This window comes from Pan paniscus, chromosome 12 (genome assembly GCF_029289425.2).
Source record: "Pan paniscus chromosome 12, NHGRI_mPanPan1-v2.0_pri, whole genome shotgun sequence".
NCBI classification, from domain to species: domain Eukaryota; kingdom Metazoa; phylum Chordata; class Mammalia; order Primates; family Hominidae; genus Pan; species Pan paniscus.
In genome coordinates, this window is record NC_073261.2 from 83,622,286 (window position 1) to 83,639,704 (window position 17,419).

A 17,419-nucleotide genomic window follows, 5' to 3' on the forward strand; every position below is an offset into this window, starting at 1 on the left:
AAAGTCACAAGGCGTATGGATTCAGGAAGGGAAGGAGTTATTGTGTCATCTTTTTGATCAACTTACCATATCTGGAAAATACTAGCACAAAGTGGGTGTAGGAATATTAATATCAAAGTTGAAGTCAAGGTGAAAAGAAACTAAGAGGAAATATTTCTTAGAGATAAAAGAAACACTACAAGAAGAAGATAAAATAGTCATGAGCATGTTTTCGTCTAACGACATACATTCAGAATATGTAAAGCAAAAGCTGTTAAAGAATAAGGAGAGGTTGGGCACAGTGGCTCGCAGCTGTAATCCCAGCACTTTGTGATTACAGCACTTTGTGAGCCCAGGAGTTCAAGACCAGCCTGGACAACATGGTGAAACCCCATCTCTACAAAAAAAATACAAAAAGCCAGGCGTGGTGGTGTGAGCCTGTAGTCCCAGCTAAAGTGAGGACAGGCAGGAGGATCACATGAGCCCGGAGAGGTTGAGGCTAAGATCGCACCACTGCACTCCAGCCTAGGCACAGAGTGAGACCCGGTCTCAAAAAAAAAAAAAAAAAAAAAGGAAAAATTGACCCCAAAAATCACAGTGTTAGATTTTAACATATCTCTCTTGGAAACTAAAATATTAAGCACTTTAAAAAATAAAGATCAAGACTATTTGAGTAACACAATAGCATGACCTAATAGAAATATTCTGAACTACGTTCTAAGCAGAGTATACACATTCACAAAAATTGACCATAAGCTAAACTGCAAAGGAAATCTTAACACATCTCCCCACCCAAAAATAATACAACACGGACCATCTTCTCTCACCACAATGCAATACAATTAGAAATGAAAAACAAAACGATAGCCAAACAAAAAACAAACCAGTGTATGTCTAGAAACTTTTAAACAGACTTGTAAATAACTCAAGTTAAAGGGGTAGCAGGACCAGAACCTAGACTTCCAAATAACCAGTGTAGTTCATGATCTAGTCCTTTTGTTCATATAAAGCTATTTGTTTTAAAATAGTTGCTGAATTACATGAAAGGGTGAGAAAGTGGGAGAGACAGAAAGGCAGAGACAAAACAAGGTGGGCTGGGAAAGGGATTCACTGGAGCAACGAGTTCAGTGTATGGAAGAATTGAAGGGTCAGATAGTTATTACCAGCCAGGTTCAGCAAAGCCTAGAAGGATCTGCTGGTCTCAGTGACCTGGGCAGGCAAACACCACCCAGCGGAGGCCAGGGGAAGACACCAGCAAGCAGGCCAGATCCTTTGAGCTTGGATCCTAGGGTAGATTCTATTTGCTTCTAATCCTTTAGTGCAGATGAGCTCCTGTGTGCAGAGGAGAGAGGTGGCTCCTAGAAGCGGGTAAATTCCAGAAACTACAAGGGGCCCAACAGTCAGTATCCAGAAGGATTCCAGATGGTTCCAACTCAACAATGCCAGAATACTTACAACATGGCAACTGTCCGTTTTCTGAACATTGGAGTCCAGTGGTGCCTGAGCCAGGAGGCTTGCCAATTCAGTAGACCAGACGTGGTATTTGCTCTACACAGCACAAATCAGAGGGCATATTTGATAGTGATAACATAGCAGTCATTTAGCTTGTGTAGAGGGTTACTCGGGATATTTCAGACCCCCGAAATTCTACTTGTGGCCTTAATTATTCACATTATTTGATCACATCAGTTAAAATACAGAGTACCTATCATTCTTTCCTTTGCACTATGGTAACGGAACATCTGTTGGGCTGAAATCAATTTTTTCTCCTTTTTGTGTGAATTCATTGATGCCTTCATCCACCCACTCACCCATCCCTCCATTTAACTAACACTCAAAGCAAACTTAACACATCTCAGATCTTCAGTGCTTCATGTGTCATTGTTTACGTCTCCTCTGATTACTTGTAGATGAGAAAAATAAAGAAGGTGGTGTGAGTTATTTGGGTGCAAAACGGTATTCTAGAAAGAAGTGCTCAGCTAAAACTGTGCTAGATAAATAACTAAAAAAAAGAAGGAGAGAGAAAAATGAAAAAAAAAAAAAAAAAAGAGCGTCAGAGAGGAAACGGGAGGGTCTCAGTGGGGAATTCGGCTTCCTATCGTCTGGGTTTTGATTTTGAGTTGCACTAGAGGAGTCTTTATGTCTGGAATGCTGAGAAAACCAGCCCAGGCCAGGCGGGCTGTGAGGGCAGGATTTGGAGGCATTTAGTTTCTTAAACAATATAGTCTGGATTCCGGTGTCAGGGGCCTGAGCCATTTTCCTCCTCCCCTACCCACCAGCTCCCACTCCCTCCAAAATTCCTAAGAATTCTGAGTCCTGCAGAAAGACAGGCTTCTCCATCCTCCACACCCGCGCAGACTTCTCTTTCCTCACACATGCACGTCCAGGCCCAGCGCCCCAGCCCCTCACCCCCAGGATAACTGTTAGAGTCTCTCACACGGGGCTGTCATCATTAACACCCCGAGATTCCCGAGGGCTAGGACACTGAGGCCGGTGTCCACATCTGCCAAATTCCTCCAATAGCTGCGTGCGAACTGAGTATGTTCCTAAGACGCCTAAGGAGTTCAGCACGGGGCTCGGGGTCCACTGCGACACTGCGCGGACAGCGGCCGCTCGGCTGGGCCTCAGGTGGGGAGGGCTCGCGGTCCTGCCCTGAGCCCGGGCTCCGCAGCTCGGCGCCTGCACCGCTCCCCTCGCCGAGCCCGCGGCGGAGTCTGCCGGCCGCACGCAGCAGGTCTGGGGCTCACCTTGAATCGGGACCTGCGGGGACCGCCGTGCGGCTTCCCGCTGGGTGAGCGCCGCAGCCCTGAGTGGCCGGGCAGTCATTCCCCTTTTCCAGATGGGAAAGCCAAATCTTGAGCCCAGCGCCAGCACCGTGTTCTCAGGTGCTGGGACTTCCAACCCGCGATCTCCCCACTGTAGTATTTCTGGGAACCTTCCCTGGCGTTCCCCTCGGGGCGTAGAGGGAAGGAACGTCTGGGGACAAGCGTCCAGGAAGGGTCTGGATTCTTTGTCCTCCGCCGGGAGCAGGCCCCACCGCAGGCGCCAGTGTGTGGGGCGCCCCGGAGACGGTGGCGGGGACCGAGCCCCTGCCCCGCGGAGAAGCAGGGGGCGCGGGACGCCGTTCCCCAGCGCTGCCGCCGCCGCGCTCGCCAGGGCCTGGGGTGGCGCGGAGGGCGGCGGGCTCAGACCAAAGTCCACCAGGGGCCAAAGTCCGCGGGCCCCAAGCCCCCACCACGGGGTCGCGGGGGTTTGCTCCGCCTCGTGAGCTTGGGATTCTGGTTAAAAAGGCGGCTGGGCGGAGCCGCGGGCCTCCGACGGCGGGAAGACAGCGCTGCGAGGAGGCGCCCGGGACAGTCATGGAGCGCCGCGTGGGAGTGAGGGCCTGGGTGGAGGAGAACCGGGGCTCCTTCCAGCCCCCGGTCTGCAACAAGCTCATGTGAGTCCAGCACCCCCATGGCCGCCCCCTGCCCTCGCCTCCTCCCCCTCCTCCATCTGCGCCCTCACCTTCCAGCTCCGAGTTCCTGGACCCAGAAGCTTGCAGAAGGACCGCTTTAATCTCTCGGTTCTTGGGGGAAGATGGAGACAGGCTGTTCCGGTTCCACCACATCGGTCTGTTCCTCTTTCTTGTGACTGTGGCCTTGACTTCTGAAGAAGGCTGAGCTGGTTCTGAGGCTGTAGGAGATGAGATGACAGGGTGCACCTCTCCTTCCAGGGCTGAGAAACAATTCTCCAACCCCAAGTGACACTGTGCATTTTGGGGAAACTCAAAAGTGTGGGGAGGGTGGTTTTCAAGGCAGAAATGCACTAGAATGTAGGCCTGGGGGCAGCCAAATCATACACCCCAACCCTGTCCCAGAAGCCACAGGCAAAGGGGGAGGCAGAGAATCCGCTCCTTTGGGAAGATCTTGATGTCTTGCTTTTTTCAGGGCCCCTCTATGCAGGTGTGCACGAACACACACACACACACACACCACACCAGACCCTCCCTAGGCCACCTCTGCCAGTAGCCTCTGCCTGCAGCCCCCAACAGGGTTGGCCATCCAGCTGCCATCTTTCTCAGGCAGACCTCTCAGGCCCTCCCCTGTGGTATGGTCACCTCTCTCATCCCCCCAGTTCCATGGCGGGGCCCCACATGCCAGCTAGATCAAGGTTTACATTCCCCATTTTTGCTGTGTCCACAGGACATGGTCAGTAGGGTGGCACCTCAAGGCAAACAGCAGGCCCAGGACTATGCCAAGTGTTTTTACATCATCTCATCTCATTCTCACAGTAGCACCGTGAGGGGGGATTTTCATAAGTAACTTTTCTAGTGTCACGGAGCGCCTGTGCGATAGGCTCCAGACTCAACCCATGGAGCAGTTAGACTCCAGAGTCCACGCACACTCTTGGTCACCATGCAATACCACATGGCCAACAGTCAATATCTCCCCAAAGATCTCTTCTATCACTGTTGTTGCCCACCCCCAATTAAAGATGTAGCATCATCTTTGCCTCCTTCCACCACCTCATCCCCATCTGCAGTCGCTCCTTCTCAGTCCTCCCTTCGCTCCCCCTGAGCTCTCGCGTCCATCTGCCCGGGCCTCTCCCTAGCATTTGGTGGTTTGCTGGCATCATTGGTATTCTTGCTTCTGCTGTACCACGCCCACCTCCACCTTCGTCTTCACAAGGCAGTCTCCTTGTGTGTGTGTGTCTGTGTCCAAATTTCCCTCTTTTAAAAGAACACCAGACATATTGGATCAGGGGCTCACCCTACTCCAGGATGACCTCATCCTAACCTAACTACATCTCAAGGACCCTATTCCAAATAAGGTCACATTCTGCAGTACTGGGCGTTAGGACTTCAACATATAAATTTTACAGGAGGGGTTACTATTCAGCAAGGTGAGAAGCTGCTGAAGAGTTCTGGGCAGAGGAGGGGCAGGTCTGGTTTATGCATTCTGACTGATGGGTTGAAAGAGTTCTTGAGTGGAGTTGTTTAAGAATTGTCTGTATGTACCTAAATTACATCTCAGTGAAGTCGATTTTAAAAAACAACTTTCAAGCCGGGCGCAGTGGCTCATGCCTGTAATCCCAGCACTTTGGGAGGCTGAGGTGGGTGGATCATTTGGGGTCAGGAGTTCAAGACCAGACTGGCCAACATGGTGAAACCCCGTCTCTACTAAAAATACAAAAATTACCTGGGCGTGGTGGCACGCGCCTGTAGTCCCAGCTACTCAGGAGGCCGAGGCAGGAGAATTGCTTGAACCCGGGAGGTGGAGGCTGCAGTGAGCCGAAGTTGTGCCACTGCATTCCAGCCTGGGTGGCAAGCAAGACTCTATCTGAAAAAAAAAAAAAAACTTTCCAGGTTCCCCAGCACCCCTTAGGCCAAGACCAGACTTCATGGCTGGTCCACCCTCCTGGACCAGCCTTCTCAATCATTCCCCAAGCTCACCCCCAGTGCTTCTAATCTCAGAGCCTCTGCACCCAGCTCTCCTGTGCACACTCTTCCCCAGTCAAGTTCCTCGCGGCTTCCCTCCCCTCCTTGAAGCTCTATGCAGCTTTAAGTTCTTTAAGCAAGGACTGTTCATGACAGCCTTCTCCTGCCCTGCGACCTCATCCACCTTTCCAAACATCAGGTCCACACGTGTGTTTCCGGTTCATTGGGCCCAGCCTCCCAAAAGGGAAGGAAAAGGAAAGAGACTGGCTCTTCCGTCTTGCCTCCATGCCTCCCAGCTGGGCTGGAAAGCAGCCCACAGGACAGGACACTCAGAAAGGACCTGCCAGTCTAGTTTGGGGGCTCAGACCTCCCCCATAGCCCCTCCCCTGCCATCCACACCATCGTCATCCATGCAGGCAGCCTCTAGGCTGCTGTGCCCTGTGTGTACAAATGGTCCCAGACCCAGCGCCTCCCCTTCCCAGAGGAAAGCCCTCGCCCCTGCCCTCTGTGGCAGGGCCACCTGAGAACACCCTGAAGCCCTACCCAGACACATTCTGCTGCTTATTCACCCCAGTGTCTGCACCCTGAAAGGGGACCCTGCTGTGGGGATGGGGCAGGCTGTTCTCAGGAGGTGCTGAGGTATTTTTCGCATAAAAAGGTAACACCACACCAACAGCAGAAAGACTGAGGAGTTTGGGAACACTTTTGTTCCAAACAGCTGACTAGATGCCCCACAGACCCAACGCCAGCGTGGGAGTCAAGGAGCCTGAGACCTGGCTCAGTTCAGTCATTCCCTGGCTTTGTGACCCTCTCTTGGCTGGCTAAATCGGCTGTAAAATGAGAGGGTTGTATTGAGTTTATTTATTTATTTATTTAAGACAGAGTCTCCCCCTGTTACCCAGGCTGGAGTGCAGTAGCGCAATCTCAGCTCACTGCAACCTCACCTCTCAGGTTCAAGCGATTCTCGTGCTTCAGCCTCCCAGGTAGCTGGGATTACAGGTGCCCACCACCAGGCCTGGCTAATTTTTGTATTTTTAGTAGAGACAGGGTTTCACCATGTTGGCCAGGCTAGTGGCCTCAAGCAATACATCCGCCTCTGCCTCTCGAAGTGCTGGGATTACAGGCATGAGCCACCACGCCTGGCCGGGTTTATTTATTTTATCAAACACTTAAATAGTGCTTACTATATGCTAGGCACCATGCTGAGAGCTTCCAAATATTAATTCATGTATTCTGTTTAAACTCTGTGAGGTAAGAACTGTTCCTCTATTTTACAGATAAGGTTAGTAACATGCCCCAGGGCCTGTGCTTATAAATACATGCCACACTGACTTGACACCGCCTGAGGCCCCTGCTAGATGTCACGGTCTCCTGCATCCACTGAGCCATGCCTCCAGCCAGGGGAGAGTGCAGGGTCCTATAGTCAGACAGCATGGGTGAGTGGCAGGTCAAGGTCGTTTTGCCCCTACACTGCCCCATCCTGGGAAGGGGTCTTCAATTTGCTACTCTCCTGTAATTCGAGATCTTGATCCTGTGATCCTGGTTGATGAAGCCATAGATTCACCACCACATCATTCCCCTTGTTGGGTCAGACGATGTGGGGGGACACACAAACAATGACAGACAGACACACAGACACGATCCCAGAGACATAGACACTTAGATGCACGCAGGCATGAACTGGGGATGACAGTTGGGGAACAGGGACAGTGAGGCCAAAACAGCCCTGCTCCTCTCCCAGGGGCCCTCAGGCTCCCTCCTGGCCCCCACGGGACCCATGCTCTCTTCACTCCTAGGAGATGGTTTAGAACGTCTTCCCCACTTTGTGCATTGCAGGCACCAGGAGCAGCTCAAAGTCATGTTCGTCGGAGGCCCCAACACCAGGAAGGACTATCACATCGAAGAGGGTGAAGAGGTAGGTTTGACTGGTCTCCCTGGATCTAGGCCTGCGGGCAAGGAGCCTGGCCCTAGAGGGAGGGGGCGCTTCCCACTCGAGGCCCAGAGATGATGGACTGGAGAGGGGTGGACACGTGGCTGATGAGTGGAGGGGGCACAGCTGAAATCACAGGGCACGACTGCTGCCTCCAAGCTGGTGGTCAGGCAGTGACGCCTCCACAGCTAGCACCTCTGCTGGGGGAGCCCCAGGAAACAGCCCATGCCCTGCGGGTGAGAGGTTTTAGCCGTAGGGCATCCTCCCCCTGGATATAGGGGCTGGCCATGTGAAGGGGGACGTCCTGGTCCCCTCCCCACAAACTTGACAGATTCAATTTGTCTCCAAAATGAGATCCTCCCCCGCAGACAGGGGCAAAGTGCAAAAACACTGTGGGTGAGGGCTGGGCTGAGTGGGTGGCAGAGGGGGCTCGAGGGGCTGAGGGAGAAGGAGCTAGTGGCTGAGGGGTAGGCATGGTAGGGGGGTGCCTGGAGCTGAAGGAGGAGTTGAGGCAGGGTGGCCCTTCCTTAACTAGAGGCTGCAAAACCCATTCGTGGCTTGTGGCTGGGGCAGGTGGGAGGGGGAATTTGCCTTGAATCACCTTTTGCACCTTGAAGTTTGGACTGTGCTTCTCTACTACCTACCCCAAAATAAATAAACAAAAGCAAAATTTAAAGAGAAAGGTGTGTCCCCTTAAGGAGAGACATAGAATCTCCTCTGGTGGAAAAGGATCAGTAGAGGTGCTCCCCATCCTCTCAGGGAGCCTCATTCTGGGGGTTCAAGATCCAGAGTCCAGCTTGATCAACAGCCTCTGTCCCCACTGAGGGCATCCAGGCCACAGCCAGGGACTGTGGTGAGCATGGGAGAATCACTTGTTCAATAAATATTTGCTGAGCACCTCATGTGTGCACTGGGACACCCAAGGCTGTGTGGAGGAACGATGGGCCCTGGGCCAGCAGAACCAGCCAACTCCTCACCTCTCACGCTCCAGGGGCCCTGCACCTCCCCTGGCCACCCCCTTCTCACAAACACACCTCACTGGAGACCGTTTCCTTGGTGGAAAAAGTCAATAGGAAAATCTAAAACTATACTGAGGAGGTGGGTAGACCTGGCATGGCTATGGCATGGGAGGCACAGCTGGCTGCAGAGTCTTCCAGAGGCTTCTGCCTTCTCTGTTGGCCCTGGTCTCAGCACCCGCCTCTCCTGTCTCCCTCTGTCTTTGCTTCCCTTCTCGCCCCCTGCTGCCTCTGCTCCATGCCCCATCCCATGGTTTCTCCAAGCTCAGGTGCCTGAGTGTCCCCTGAGGGGTCTGGCCAGCAGCTCATGTCCTGACTCAGATGGCAGCTGAGTGATCGAGTGATAAGGAGAGCTGGCCAGCACAGGTGTCCTCACTCTGGAGGGACGCCCAGGTGTCTGGGAGGAATCTGGCTGGAGGTGGGCTTGTGACAGGGCTTGGTCCCACCCTGCTGAGGTTTTGGTGGCAGGGTGGTGCAGCACTTGGGCAGCCTCAGGGCTGAGGGTCGGCCTCCTCTCTGTCCCTGCCTATCCTCACCCAGCTGGAGCCTGGGGAGACTCCAGGCTGCGCTGTGGAAGTGGCGTAACTCAGGGTCCGGGCTCCTCCTGAACAGTGAGAAAAGGGGAGTTGCTCAGACCTGGGTTCAAATCACACCTCTTACCAAACCACACTTTCCTCCTCACTGAGCTCTGCCTCTGCAATAGCGGTCAGGGTACCTCCAGCTCCCTGGCCCGGCTCCCCACTCCCCAGCGCCACCTACCACCTATACTCCACCTACCTCACTCCTTTCTTGGAGCGTGCAGGTGCAGGGGGTCCAGAGGCAGATGAACTTGCATTGGGGGAATTCTCTGCCGCTTACTAACCCCGGGATCTTGGACAGGGCACATCATGTCACCTCTCCAAGCCTGTTTCCATAAGCACATGGGGACAACAGCCCCTGTCTGGTGGAAGAATTCAATGTGCATAGAGTATGTGCACACAGCCTGGTGCAGAGTTGGTGCTTGATATGCATTGTTCCTCTACACCTCTCGCCCTTTCTGCCTGGCCTGCCTGAAAGGCCTTTCCAGGTCAGAAAGCCAGATTCTATTCATTATCTGCCTGAGCCAGTACAGTTAATCTTCTAGCCAGCCCCAGGCTCCCAAACATCATTTACTTCCAAACTGAGCATAATTCCTTTAGGATTGCCCACAGCTGTTCAGGATTTTCTGCTGTTCAGTGATCTGTACCTCTGCTCCAGGCCAGGCCTGCCCCTCATCACAGGGAAGACCTCTGAGCAGGGGACAAGAGCGAGAAAATAGAGAAAATATCGTATAGCCTGCCCAGTAAGGCAGTAAGGGTTTAAATCTGGCCCAGAGGGTCACTCCGGACTCCCCTCTCCCAACTTTTCCTTTGTCCCTCCTCCCTTCCCTCACTGTGAAAGGTCCCTAGACACACACACACACACACACACACACAGGCTTCCTCCCAGCTTGGAGAGTGGCGGAGGAGAGCATACTGAAATGCTCCCTATAAGAGAACCTGGTAGGTTTCTTATTATTTGTATTAAATAATGTTTATGGGGTTTTTGTTTGTTCATGTTTGTGTTTGTTTTTGTTTTTTAGAGATGGGGGTCTCACTCTGTCACCCAGGCTGGAGTACAGTGGTGCAATCATAGCTCAGTGCAGCCTCAACTTCTGGGGCTCAAGTGATCCTCCCACCTCAGGCTCCCAGAGAGTTAGGACTACAGGCACACATCACCATACTCAGCTAATTTCTTCTAGTTTTTGTAGAGATGGGGTCTCACCATGTTGCCCAGAATGGTCTCCACTCCTGGCCTCAAGTGATCCTCCCATCTCCCAAAGTGCTAGGATTACAGGCATAAGCCTCCACATCCGGCCTATGGGTTGTTTTTAATAAGGAAAGTAAACATTGTTCCTTGTAGAAAATATGAGAAATATAGAAAGAAAAATCCTTACCTCATTCATAATCCCACCACGCAGAGGGCCGCTGTGAACAGGCTGCCTCTGTTATATTTGTATTGCTACAAACTAAAGCCCTGCTGGGTATAGTTTTGAATCTTTAACGTAACTTTAGCATTTTCCATTTTCCCATTTTATTAACAGCTATTCAAAAACGTAGTTTTTAATGGCTGCATAATTTTCCATATTTTGAATCTACCATCAAATATTTACATTTCTCCTATAATTATATTAGCATTACTTTTGTCATTCTTACCATCATCAATACTAATAGCTAGAGGCTTATTGAGGGCTTAGTATGCGCTGAGCACATATGTGTAAAGCATCCCTGGCATCTTCACGGCTACATTTTGAGTAGATAACTGTCATTATGTAGATGAGGAAACTGAGGTACAGAAAGGCTAACTGAATTGACCAAGGGCACACAGCACCCTGGCAGAGCTGAGGGCTTTTAACTATGCACTGCATTGAAAACAGCCTTGAATGTACACCACTAGGCAGGTATGTCTCTCATGAACTGAGGTCTCATTCCTGAGGTAGAATTACCGAGGTCAAGGTTGTGTGGCGACCAGCTATCTGGAAAGTTCACCTAGAACTTTCCCAGTTTTAGCACTAAGGGTCCTGCATCCCAATAAACCCCACAGTCCCTCCAGGGGTGTGAACTGCCAAGGCACTTCACGCCCATGGCCAAGTTGCCCTTCAGAAGGGTGGTGACTATTTGTGCCTAGTGGCAGACTGCAGAGCCACATCTCTCTAGGTCCCTCGAGGTCAGCTTGGTTTCTCTTAGTAGATGCTGTTGATAACAGTCCTTCAAGTATTTGGCTGGGGCTTTTAACACCCAGGCAATGTGTGACTGGTGGACAGAAAACCGGTCTGCCTCCTCCTCTTCCTCCCAATTCCATGGGGTGATCTCAGTAAATTAGGGACTTAGGATAGAATCGGAAAAATGCAGTAGGAAACCCCCCCACCCACCCCCACCTCCCCCCACCCCCAGGAGAGCACAAGAGGCATATGCTCCCATCCCCCACAGCCCCTAACCCATCCCAGGCTGCCAGCAACCTCCACAGCCCCACCCCTTGCCAAGGTGTCACTCTGGCCAGTGGCTCCAGAGCCACATACGGCCTTGGGTCCAAGCTGTGGCTCCAGCTGGAGACTAACCAGCTATGTGACCTTAGGCCAGCTGTTTTACCCTCTGAGCCTTGGTTTTCTTTCTTTGTTTTCTGCTGATTGGGGTTAATGATACCTTTGGAGGTTGCTGTGAAGGTTTCTGGTGGAAAAGTGCCTGGCACAGCCCCTGGCACACAGTAAATGGGTGGCTCCCCTACCTGACTGCTGGGTCATTCAGTTCCCCAGTGAGCATTTCATCCAGTTCCTGCCCGCCAGCCAGGCAACCACTGTTGCATCCTGGGTACTCTGGTCATCAATTGCATGTCCAAGACATGATCCCGTGTGTCCCCGGCACTCCATGGCATGCACCGGGGAGACAGGCCTCAGGACAGAAGTGACGGAGCTGCCCATCAACTCCAAGGCCTTCAGAAAGTTTCTCAGGTTTCCCGGTCAGAATTCAGGGCCTGGGCAGTGGCCAAGGACCTGGAAGAGAAAGTGCGGAGGGTCCAAGCCTCTCTCCTGTCCCACAGGTATTTTACCAGCTGGAGGGAGACATGGTTCTCCGAGTCCTGGAGCAAGGGAAACACCGGGATGTGGTCATTCGGCAGGGAGAGGTGAGGCCGGATCCCAGCAGGGTGGGGAAGAGAAAGGCGGCCACAGCTGGAATCTGCCCTGTCCACTCATCCTGGCCCTGGCTGAGGTCTTGTCCTCCCTAACTTTTCCTGCTCTCCCACACCTTCCCCTGCCGACCTGCCCCTTCCCCATCCTTCCTCTTCCAGGCTGCCCCATCCTCAGCACAGTCCAACATTCCCTCTGGTTCCCTGGTGTAGAGGCTGGGCAGAGAAGAGGGCCCAGGGTAGACAAGCAGTACCCCTTTGCTGCCCGGGGGTCAGCTGGGGATGCCCAGGATGTTGGGGGCGCTAAGGTCTCCATGAGGGATTGCAGCCTCACTGTGCACCTTATCTCTACCACTGCAGATATTCCTCCTGCCTGCCAGGGTGCCCCACTCACCACAGAGGTTTGCCAACACCGTGGGGCTGGTGGTTGAGCGAAGGCGGCTGGAGACCGAGCTAGATGGGCTCAGGTAAATTCTGTCTGGAGGGCTGGGGCAGAGAAAGGGCAAACAGCAGAGGAGCACAGCTCCAAACTGCAGCTGAAGGGATCCTAGACAGACTCAAGAAAGCACGTCCTGGCCACTGAGTGGGCAGGAGGGCTTCACAGCAGAGGCAGTGGAGATCCTGTCTTTGTTGGCTGATGGTGGAGGGGTAGAGTAGGGTGGATTCTGTTCTCTGTGACCCCCTGGTAGCTCACTCAGCCTGATGACCTTTGGCTGGAATCAGAATCTGTGCTTTCTGCGTGAGGTCGTGAACCTTGAAAATTCGAGACAGGTCTCAGTTAATTTAAAAGTTTGTTTTGCCAAGGTTGAGGACGTGTGCCCGTGACACAGCCTCAGGAGGTCCTGATGACATGTGCCCAAAGTCGTAAGAGCACAGCTCGGCTTTATACATTTTAGGGAGACATGAGACACCAATCAATATATGTAAGATAAACATTGGTTCTGTCTGGAAAGGTGAGACAACTCCAAGCAAAGGTGGGAAGACTCAAAGTGGGAAGGGGGCTTCCAGGTCACAGGTAGATAAGAGACAAATGGTTACATTCTTTTGAGTTTCTGATTAGCCTCTCCAAAGGAGGCAATCAGATATGCATTTATGCCAGTGAGCAGAGGGGTAACTTTGCATCGAATGGGGGGCAGGCTTGCCCTAAGCAGTTCCTACCTTGATTTTTCCCTTTAGCCTAGTGATTTTGGGGGCCCAAGATATTTTCCTTTCACATTTCCCCCTTTTCTTTTTTAAAATCTTTTGGAGAAAGCATTTTAGAAGAAATTGAGTCTCTGGTCCCAGGTTTTGTCTGATGTCTCATGGCTAGGATGGTTTATTCCTAGACGGGTAGATCCCAAGTTATTAGGGAAGTTCAGTTTTAGAAAGTTGTGAAGTCTCATGTCTTACAAAGAGAAAATAGGGGGAGGAAGGGAGAAAAACAACAACCAACAGAAGAGCAATCCTGGAAAATCGATATAGACCACATTACTCTGAAGTTCACACATCAGTAGGCAAGTATGAAAGTGGCTTAGGTACGTAAATTGGTTGCTGACATTTTCTTCTGAAGTTTAAGTTGTCAGGCTTCAGTTTTCAGGGCTTTAAGAAAGCACAGCTCAGCTTTCAGTGACTCCAAGTTAGGAAAAACAAACAAAAAAAGAAGTAAAAAAATTGAAAACATTATTTTGAAGACTTGTAGTCAAGAAAAATTAGAATTCAGTCCAAATCACAGAAAAATAATAAAAATTGAAAAACATTAGGCAAGACTAGAATCTAACATCAGGTATACTATAGTTTTCAAAACATAATTTTTCTCTCTCCAGTTTCCCCTTTTTACTAAAGACAAATCATGGTAAGACTGATTTGCTTTATTATACTTGGCCTAATTATTTGTATACAGTGCAGCAAGAATAATTTTTTTTTTTTTTTGAGACAAAGTTTCGCTCTTGTTGCCCAGGCTGGAGTGCAATGGCACGATCTCGGCTCACTGCAACCTCCGCCCCCTGGGTTCAAGTGATTCTCCTGCCTTAACCTCTTGAGTAGTTGGGATTACAGGCACCCGCCACCACACCCGGCTAATTTTTTGAATTTTTAGTAGAAATTGGGTTTCACCATGTTGGCCAGGCTAGTCTCGAACTCCTGACCTCAGGTGACCCATCTGCCTCGGCCTTCCAAAGTGCTAGGATTACAGGCATGAGCCACCACACCTGGCCAAGAATAATTATTTTTTACATAGGCTTTTAAATTGGCTTTGATGGAACTTTGTTCCATAGAAGGAATCTCAGATAAGACCTTTTTTTAAAGCCAAGCCTAGCCATGGATATGTGCTATTGAATACCTATGAGTTGGGTGATCTTCTTGAGGTTCCAAGGTAAACTTGAGGCCTTTGGGCCTGTCAGAGACAGGGTCTTTATTTACCAGAGGTCAGGAACCCTACACAGGGAAGATATGAGGCCAGTTTCCCTAAAGGGTTTTTATTGGCTCCATAAACCAATAAAGGAAAGCACACCATTCCAGTCAAATCCTTGATAAAATAACCAGTTTCTCCAATTGTGTCCTGTTGCAAAATGAAAACAGATTCTTATTGCACTTATGCACATAACTGTATTGCCATAAGTTAAGAATACTCACAAATAGCTTCCAAATTCTGGAGAAATCAGGTAGAGAGAAAAAAATATGCTCCAAATTTTGTTCATGGGAGTATACTAAATTGTTGTTTTTTTTTTTTTGAGACAGAGTCTTGCTCTGTCGCCCAGGCTGGAATGCAGTGGCATGATCTCGGCTCACTGCAAGCTCCGCCTCCCAGGTTCACACCATTCTCCTGCCTCAGCCTCCTGAGTAGCTGGGACTACAGGCGCCCGCCACCACACCCAGCTAATTTTTTTTTTTTTTTTTTTGTATTTTTAGTAGAGACGGGGTTTCACCATGTTAGCCAGGATGGTCTCGCTCTCCTGACCTCGTAATCCACCCGCCTCGGCCTCCCAAAGTGCTGGGATTATAGGCATGAGCCACCACGCCCGGCCGGGAGTATTAAATTGTTAAAAGCTGTCAATAGCACACACAAAAAAGTTTCCTTGACTCTGAAAAAAAACAAAATAAAACAAAGGATCAGCAACATTTAAAGCAAAAGTAAAAAAGATTACTTTAGTCTTCTATGAGTTCAGTTTACTTAGTTTACTCCTGTTCTGCTTGATACTCATGAACATTTCAGCTCTCCATGAGAGTCCTGAAAGTTTTTTTTCTCTATTCTAATGTCACAATCTCCAAAGTTATCAGAAACCTGCATTTAAGAACACCTGTGTTCGCCGGGCACGGTGGCTCATGCCTGTAATCCCAGCACTTTGGGAAGCCGAGGCGGGTGGATCACAAGGTCAAGAGATCGAGACCATTGTGGCCAACATGTTGAAACCCCATCTCTACTAAAAGTACAAAAATTAGCTGGGCATGGTGGCATGTGCCTGTACTCTGAGCTACTCAGGAGGCTGAGGCAGGAGAATCACTTGAACCTGGGAGGCGGAGGTTGCAGTGAGCCGAGATTGCACCGCTGCACTCCAGCCTGGCAACAGAGCGAGACTCCATCTTAAAAAAAAATAAAAATAAAAAAAAAAGAACACCTGTGTTCTAGAGCTGATTATAAAGCCACCTCCTAAAGAGAACCAAAACAGGACAATTTTCTGTGAATGACAAAAAGTTTTAAGGCAGCCATAGTCAAAGACACAGTTGGCAAGGAAATTTGTTACCTCTGTGGCACACAATAATTTAATATAATTATGATTATTACTGATGATGTACACTAAGTTTTATCAGGATTATAGGAGTTTCCCATAATTTTGGAATACATACCAATAATATATTTATACAAATACAGCCTAAAGAAAACCAAACACCATTTCATATTTGGCAATGCTTCCTGTATAATTTTTATACCAAATAAGCCAAACTATGTCATTTTGGGACTTTAGGGAACCCAATATCTTAACAGATTAATTAGGTCAGAAAAAGACATAATTTATCATTTGATTTTGGAAAGTTTGTCAAATATCAAAGGTTTAAAACTCTTGATATCACAATATAGGATCATTCATTTAACCAAAGTAATAACTCAAGGATTTCAAAAAAGGTGAAAACCTTCATTCTTTGAGAAGAGACTTAATGTTCCCAACAATAAGCTCTAATAAAAATAGCATGAAGCTGGGCGCGGTGGCTCACGCCTGAAATCCCAGCACTTTGGAAGGCTGAGGTGGGGGGATCACGAGGTCAAGAGTTCAAGACCAGCCTGACCAAGATGGTGAAACCCCATCTCTACCAAAAATACAAAAATTAGCTGGGTGTGGTGGTGTGCACCTGTAATCCCAGCTACTCAGGAGGCTGAGGCAGGAGAACTGCTTGAACCCGGGAGGCAGAGGTTGCAATGAGCCAAGATCGCACCACTGCACTCCAGCCTCAGCAACAGTGAGACTCTGTCTCAAAAAAAAAATAGCATGAACCCAATTAACTATAGTTTTCAAAATTATATCTTGACCATAAGATATAATTTCCATAAACCTTTCATAACCTATATTTAGGAGTCAGTTAATGCTTCAATAAAACCTTTTTAATCTGACACAGGGGCCCATATGCTGGTCTTGCATCAGTGTACCTTTGACATTAATGACTAATTTATAGAGAAACTGAACTTATTTATTTATTTATTTGAGATGGAATTTTGCTCTTGTTGCCCAGGCTGGAGTGCAATGGCGTGATCTCAACTCACTGCAACCTCCACCTCCCGGGTCCAAGTGATTCTCCTGCCTCAGCCTCCCAAGTAGCTGGGATTACAGACATGTGCCACCATGCCTGGCTAATTTTGTATTTCTAGTAGAGACAAGGTTTCACCATGTTAGTCAAGCTGGTCTCGAACTCCTGACCTCACATGATCCACCCACCCCAGCCTCCCAAAGTGCTGGAATTACAGGCGTGAGCCACCACCACACCCAGCGAGAAACTGAACTTATTTTATCTCTCAAAATTGGTCCTTACAATCTCCCATGCCCATCTCTTACATGATAGTCCCTGGGCCTTGAGGAGCTTTAATTTCTGTCCCTGTGTTTCAGGAATGCAGTTTATTTTGATTGGCATCTTCTACTGGGCCTGAAGATGGGGCTTTAATTGCTGTCAGTGTTTAAAGTTTAGCAGGAGTTGGTCAGGCACAGTGACTCACGCCTGTAATTCCAGCACTTTGGGAGGCCGAGACAGGCGAATCATGAGGTCAGAGTTTGAGACCAGCCTGGCCAACATGGTGAAACCCCATCTCTACTAAAAATACAAAAAATTAGCTGGGCGTGGTGACAGTCACCTGTAATCCCAGCTACTCAGGAGGCTGAGGCAGAAGAATTGTTTGAACCTGGGAGGTGGAGGGTTGCAGTGAGCCAAGAT

At 49.7% G+C, this 17,419-nt stretch overlaps 2 protein-coding genes across 9 annotated transcripts in view; one reads left to right on the plus strand and one right to left on the minus strand.

Moving 5' to 3' along the window:
• Positions 1–17,419, plus strand: part of HAAO (3-hydroxyanthranilate 3,4-dioxygenase) — a 46,601-nt gene that overhangs the window by 16,401 nt on the left and 12,781 nt on the right. For 6 of the 7 annotated variants that reach the window (XR_010109301.1, XR_010109302.1, XM_055108031.2 and 3 more), the window contains exons 1-4: positions 1,498–3,418; positions 7,235–7,313; positions 11,939–12,022; positions 12,386–12,492. Coding sequence is in view for 4 of the 7 variants with exons in the window: in XM_055108031.2 (XP_054964006.1) it covers positions 3,339–3,418; positions 7,235–7,313; positions 11,939–12,022; positions 12,386–12,492 (350 nt within the window). In the remaining 3 variants the exon portion in view is untranslated. Of the gene's footprint in view, positions 1–1,497; positions 3,419–7,234; positions 7,314–11,938; positions 12,023–12,385; positions 12,493–17,419 lie in introns of those variants that run through there. The other variant, XR_008624377.2, reaches the window with a different exon arrangement.
• Positions 1,390–17,419, minus strand: part of MTA3 (metastasis associated 1 family member 3) — a 289,993-nt gene continuing 273,963 nt past the window's right edge. The window contains exons 17-19 of one of the 2 annotated variants that reach the window (XR_010109298.1): positions 11,627–11,891; positions 3,487–3,654; positions 1,390–1,527 (exon numbers count right to left, since the gene is read on the minus strand). Coding sequence is in view for 1 of the 2 variants with exons in the window: in XM_063594985.1 (XP_063451055.1) it covers positions 11,866–11,891 (26 nt within the window). In the remaining variant the exon portion in view is untranslated. Of the gene's footprint in view, positions 1,528–3,486; positions 3,655–11,626; positions 11,892–17,419 lie in introns of those variants that run through there. The other variant, XM_063594985.1, reaches the window with a different exon arrangement.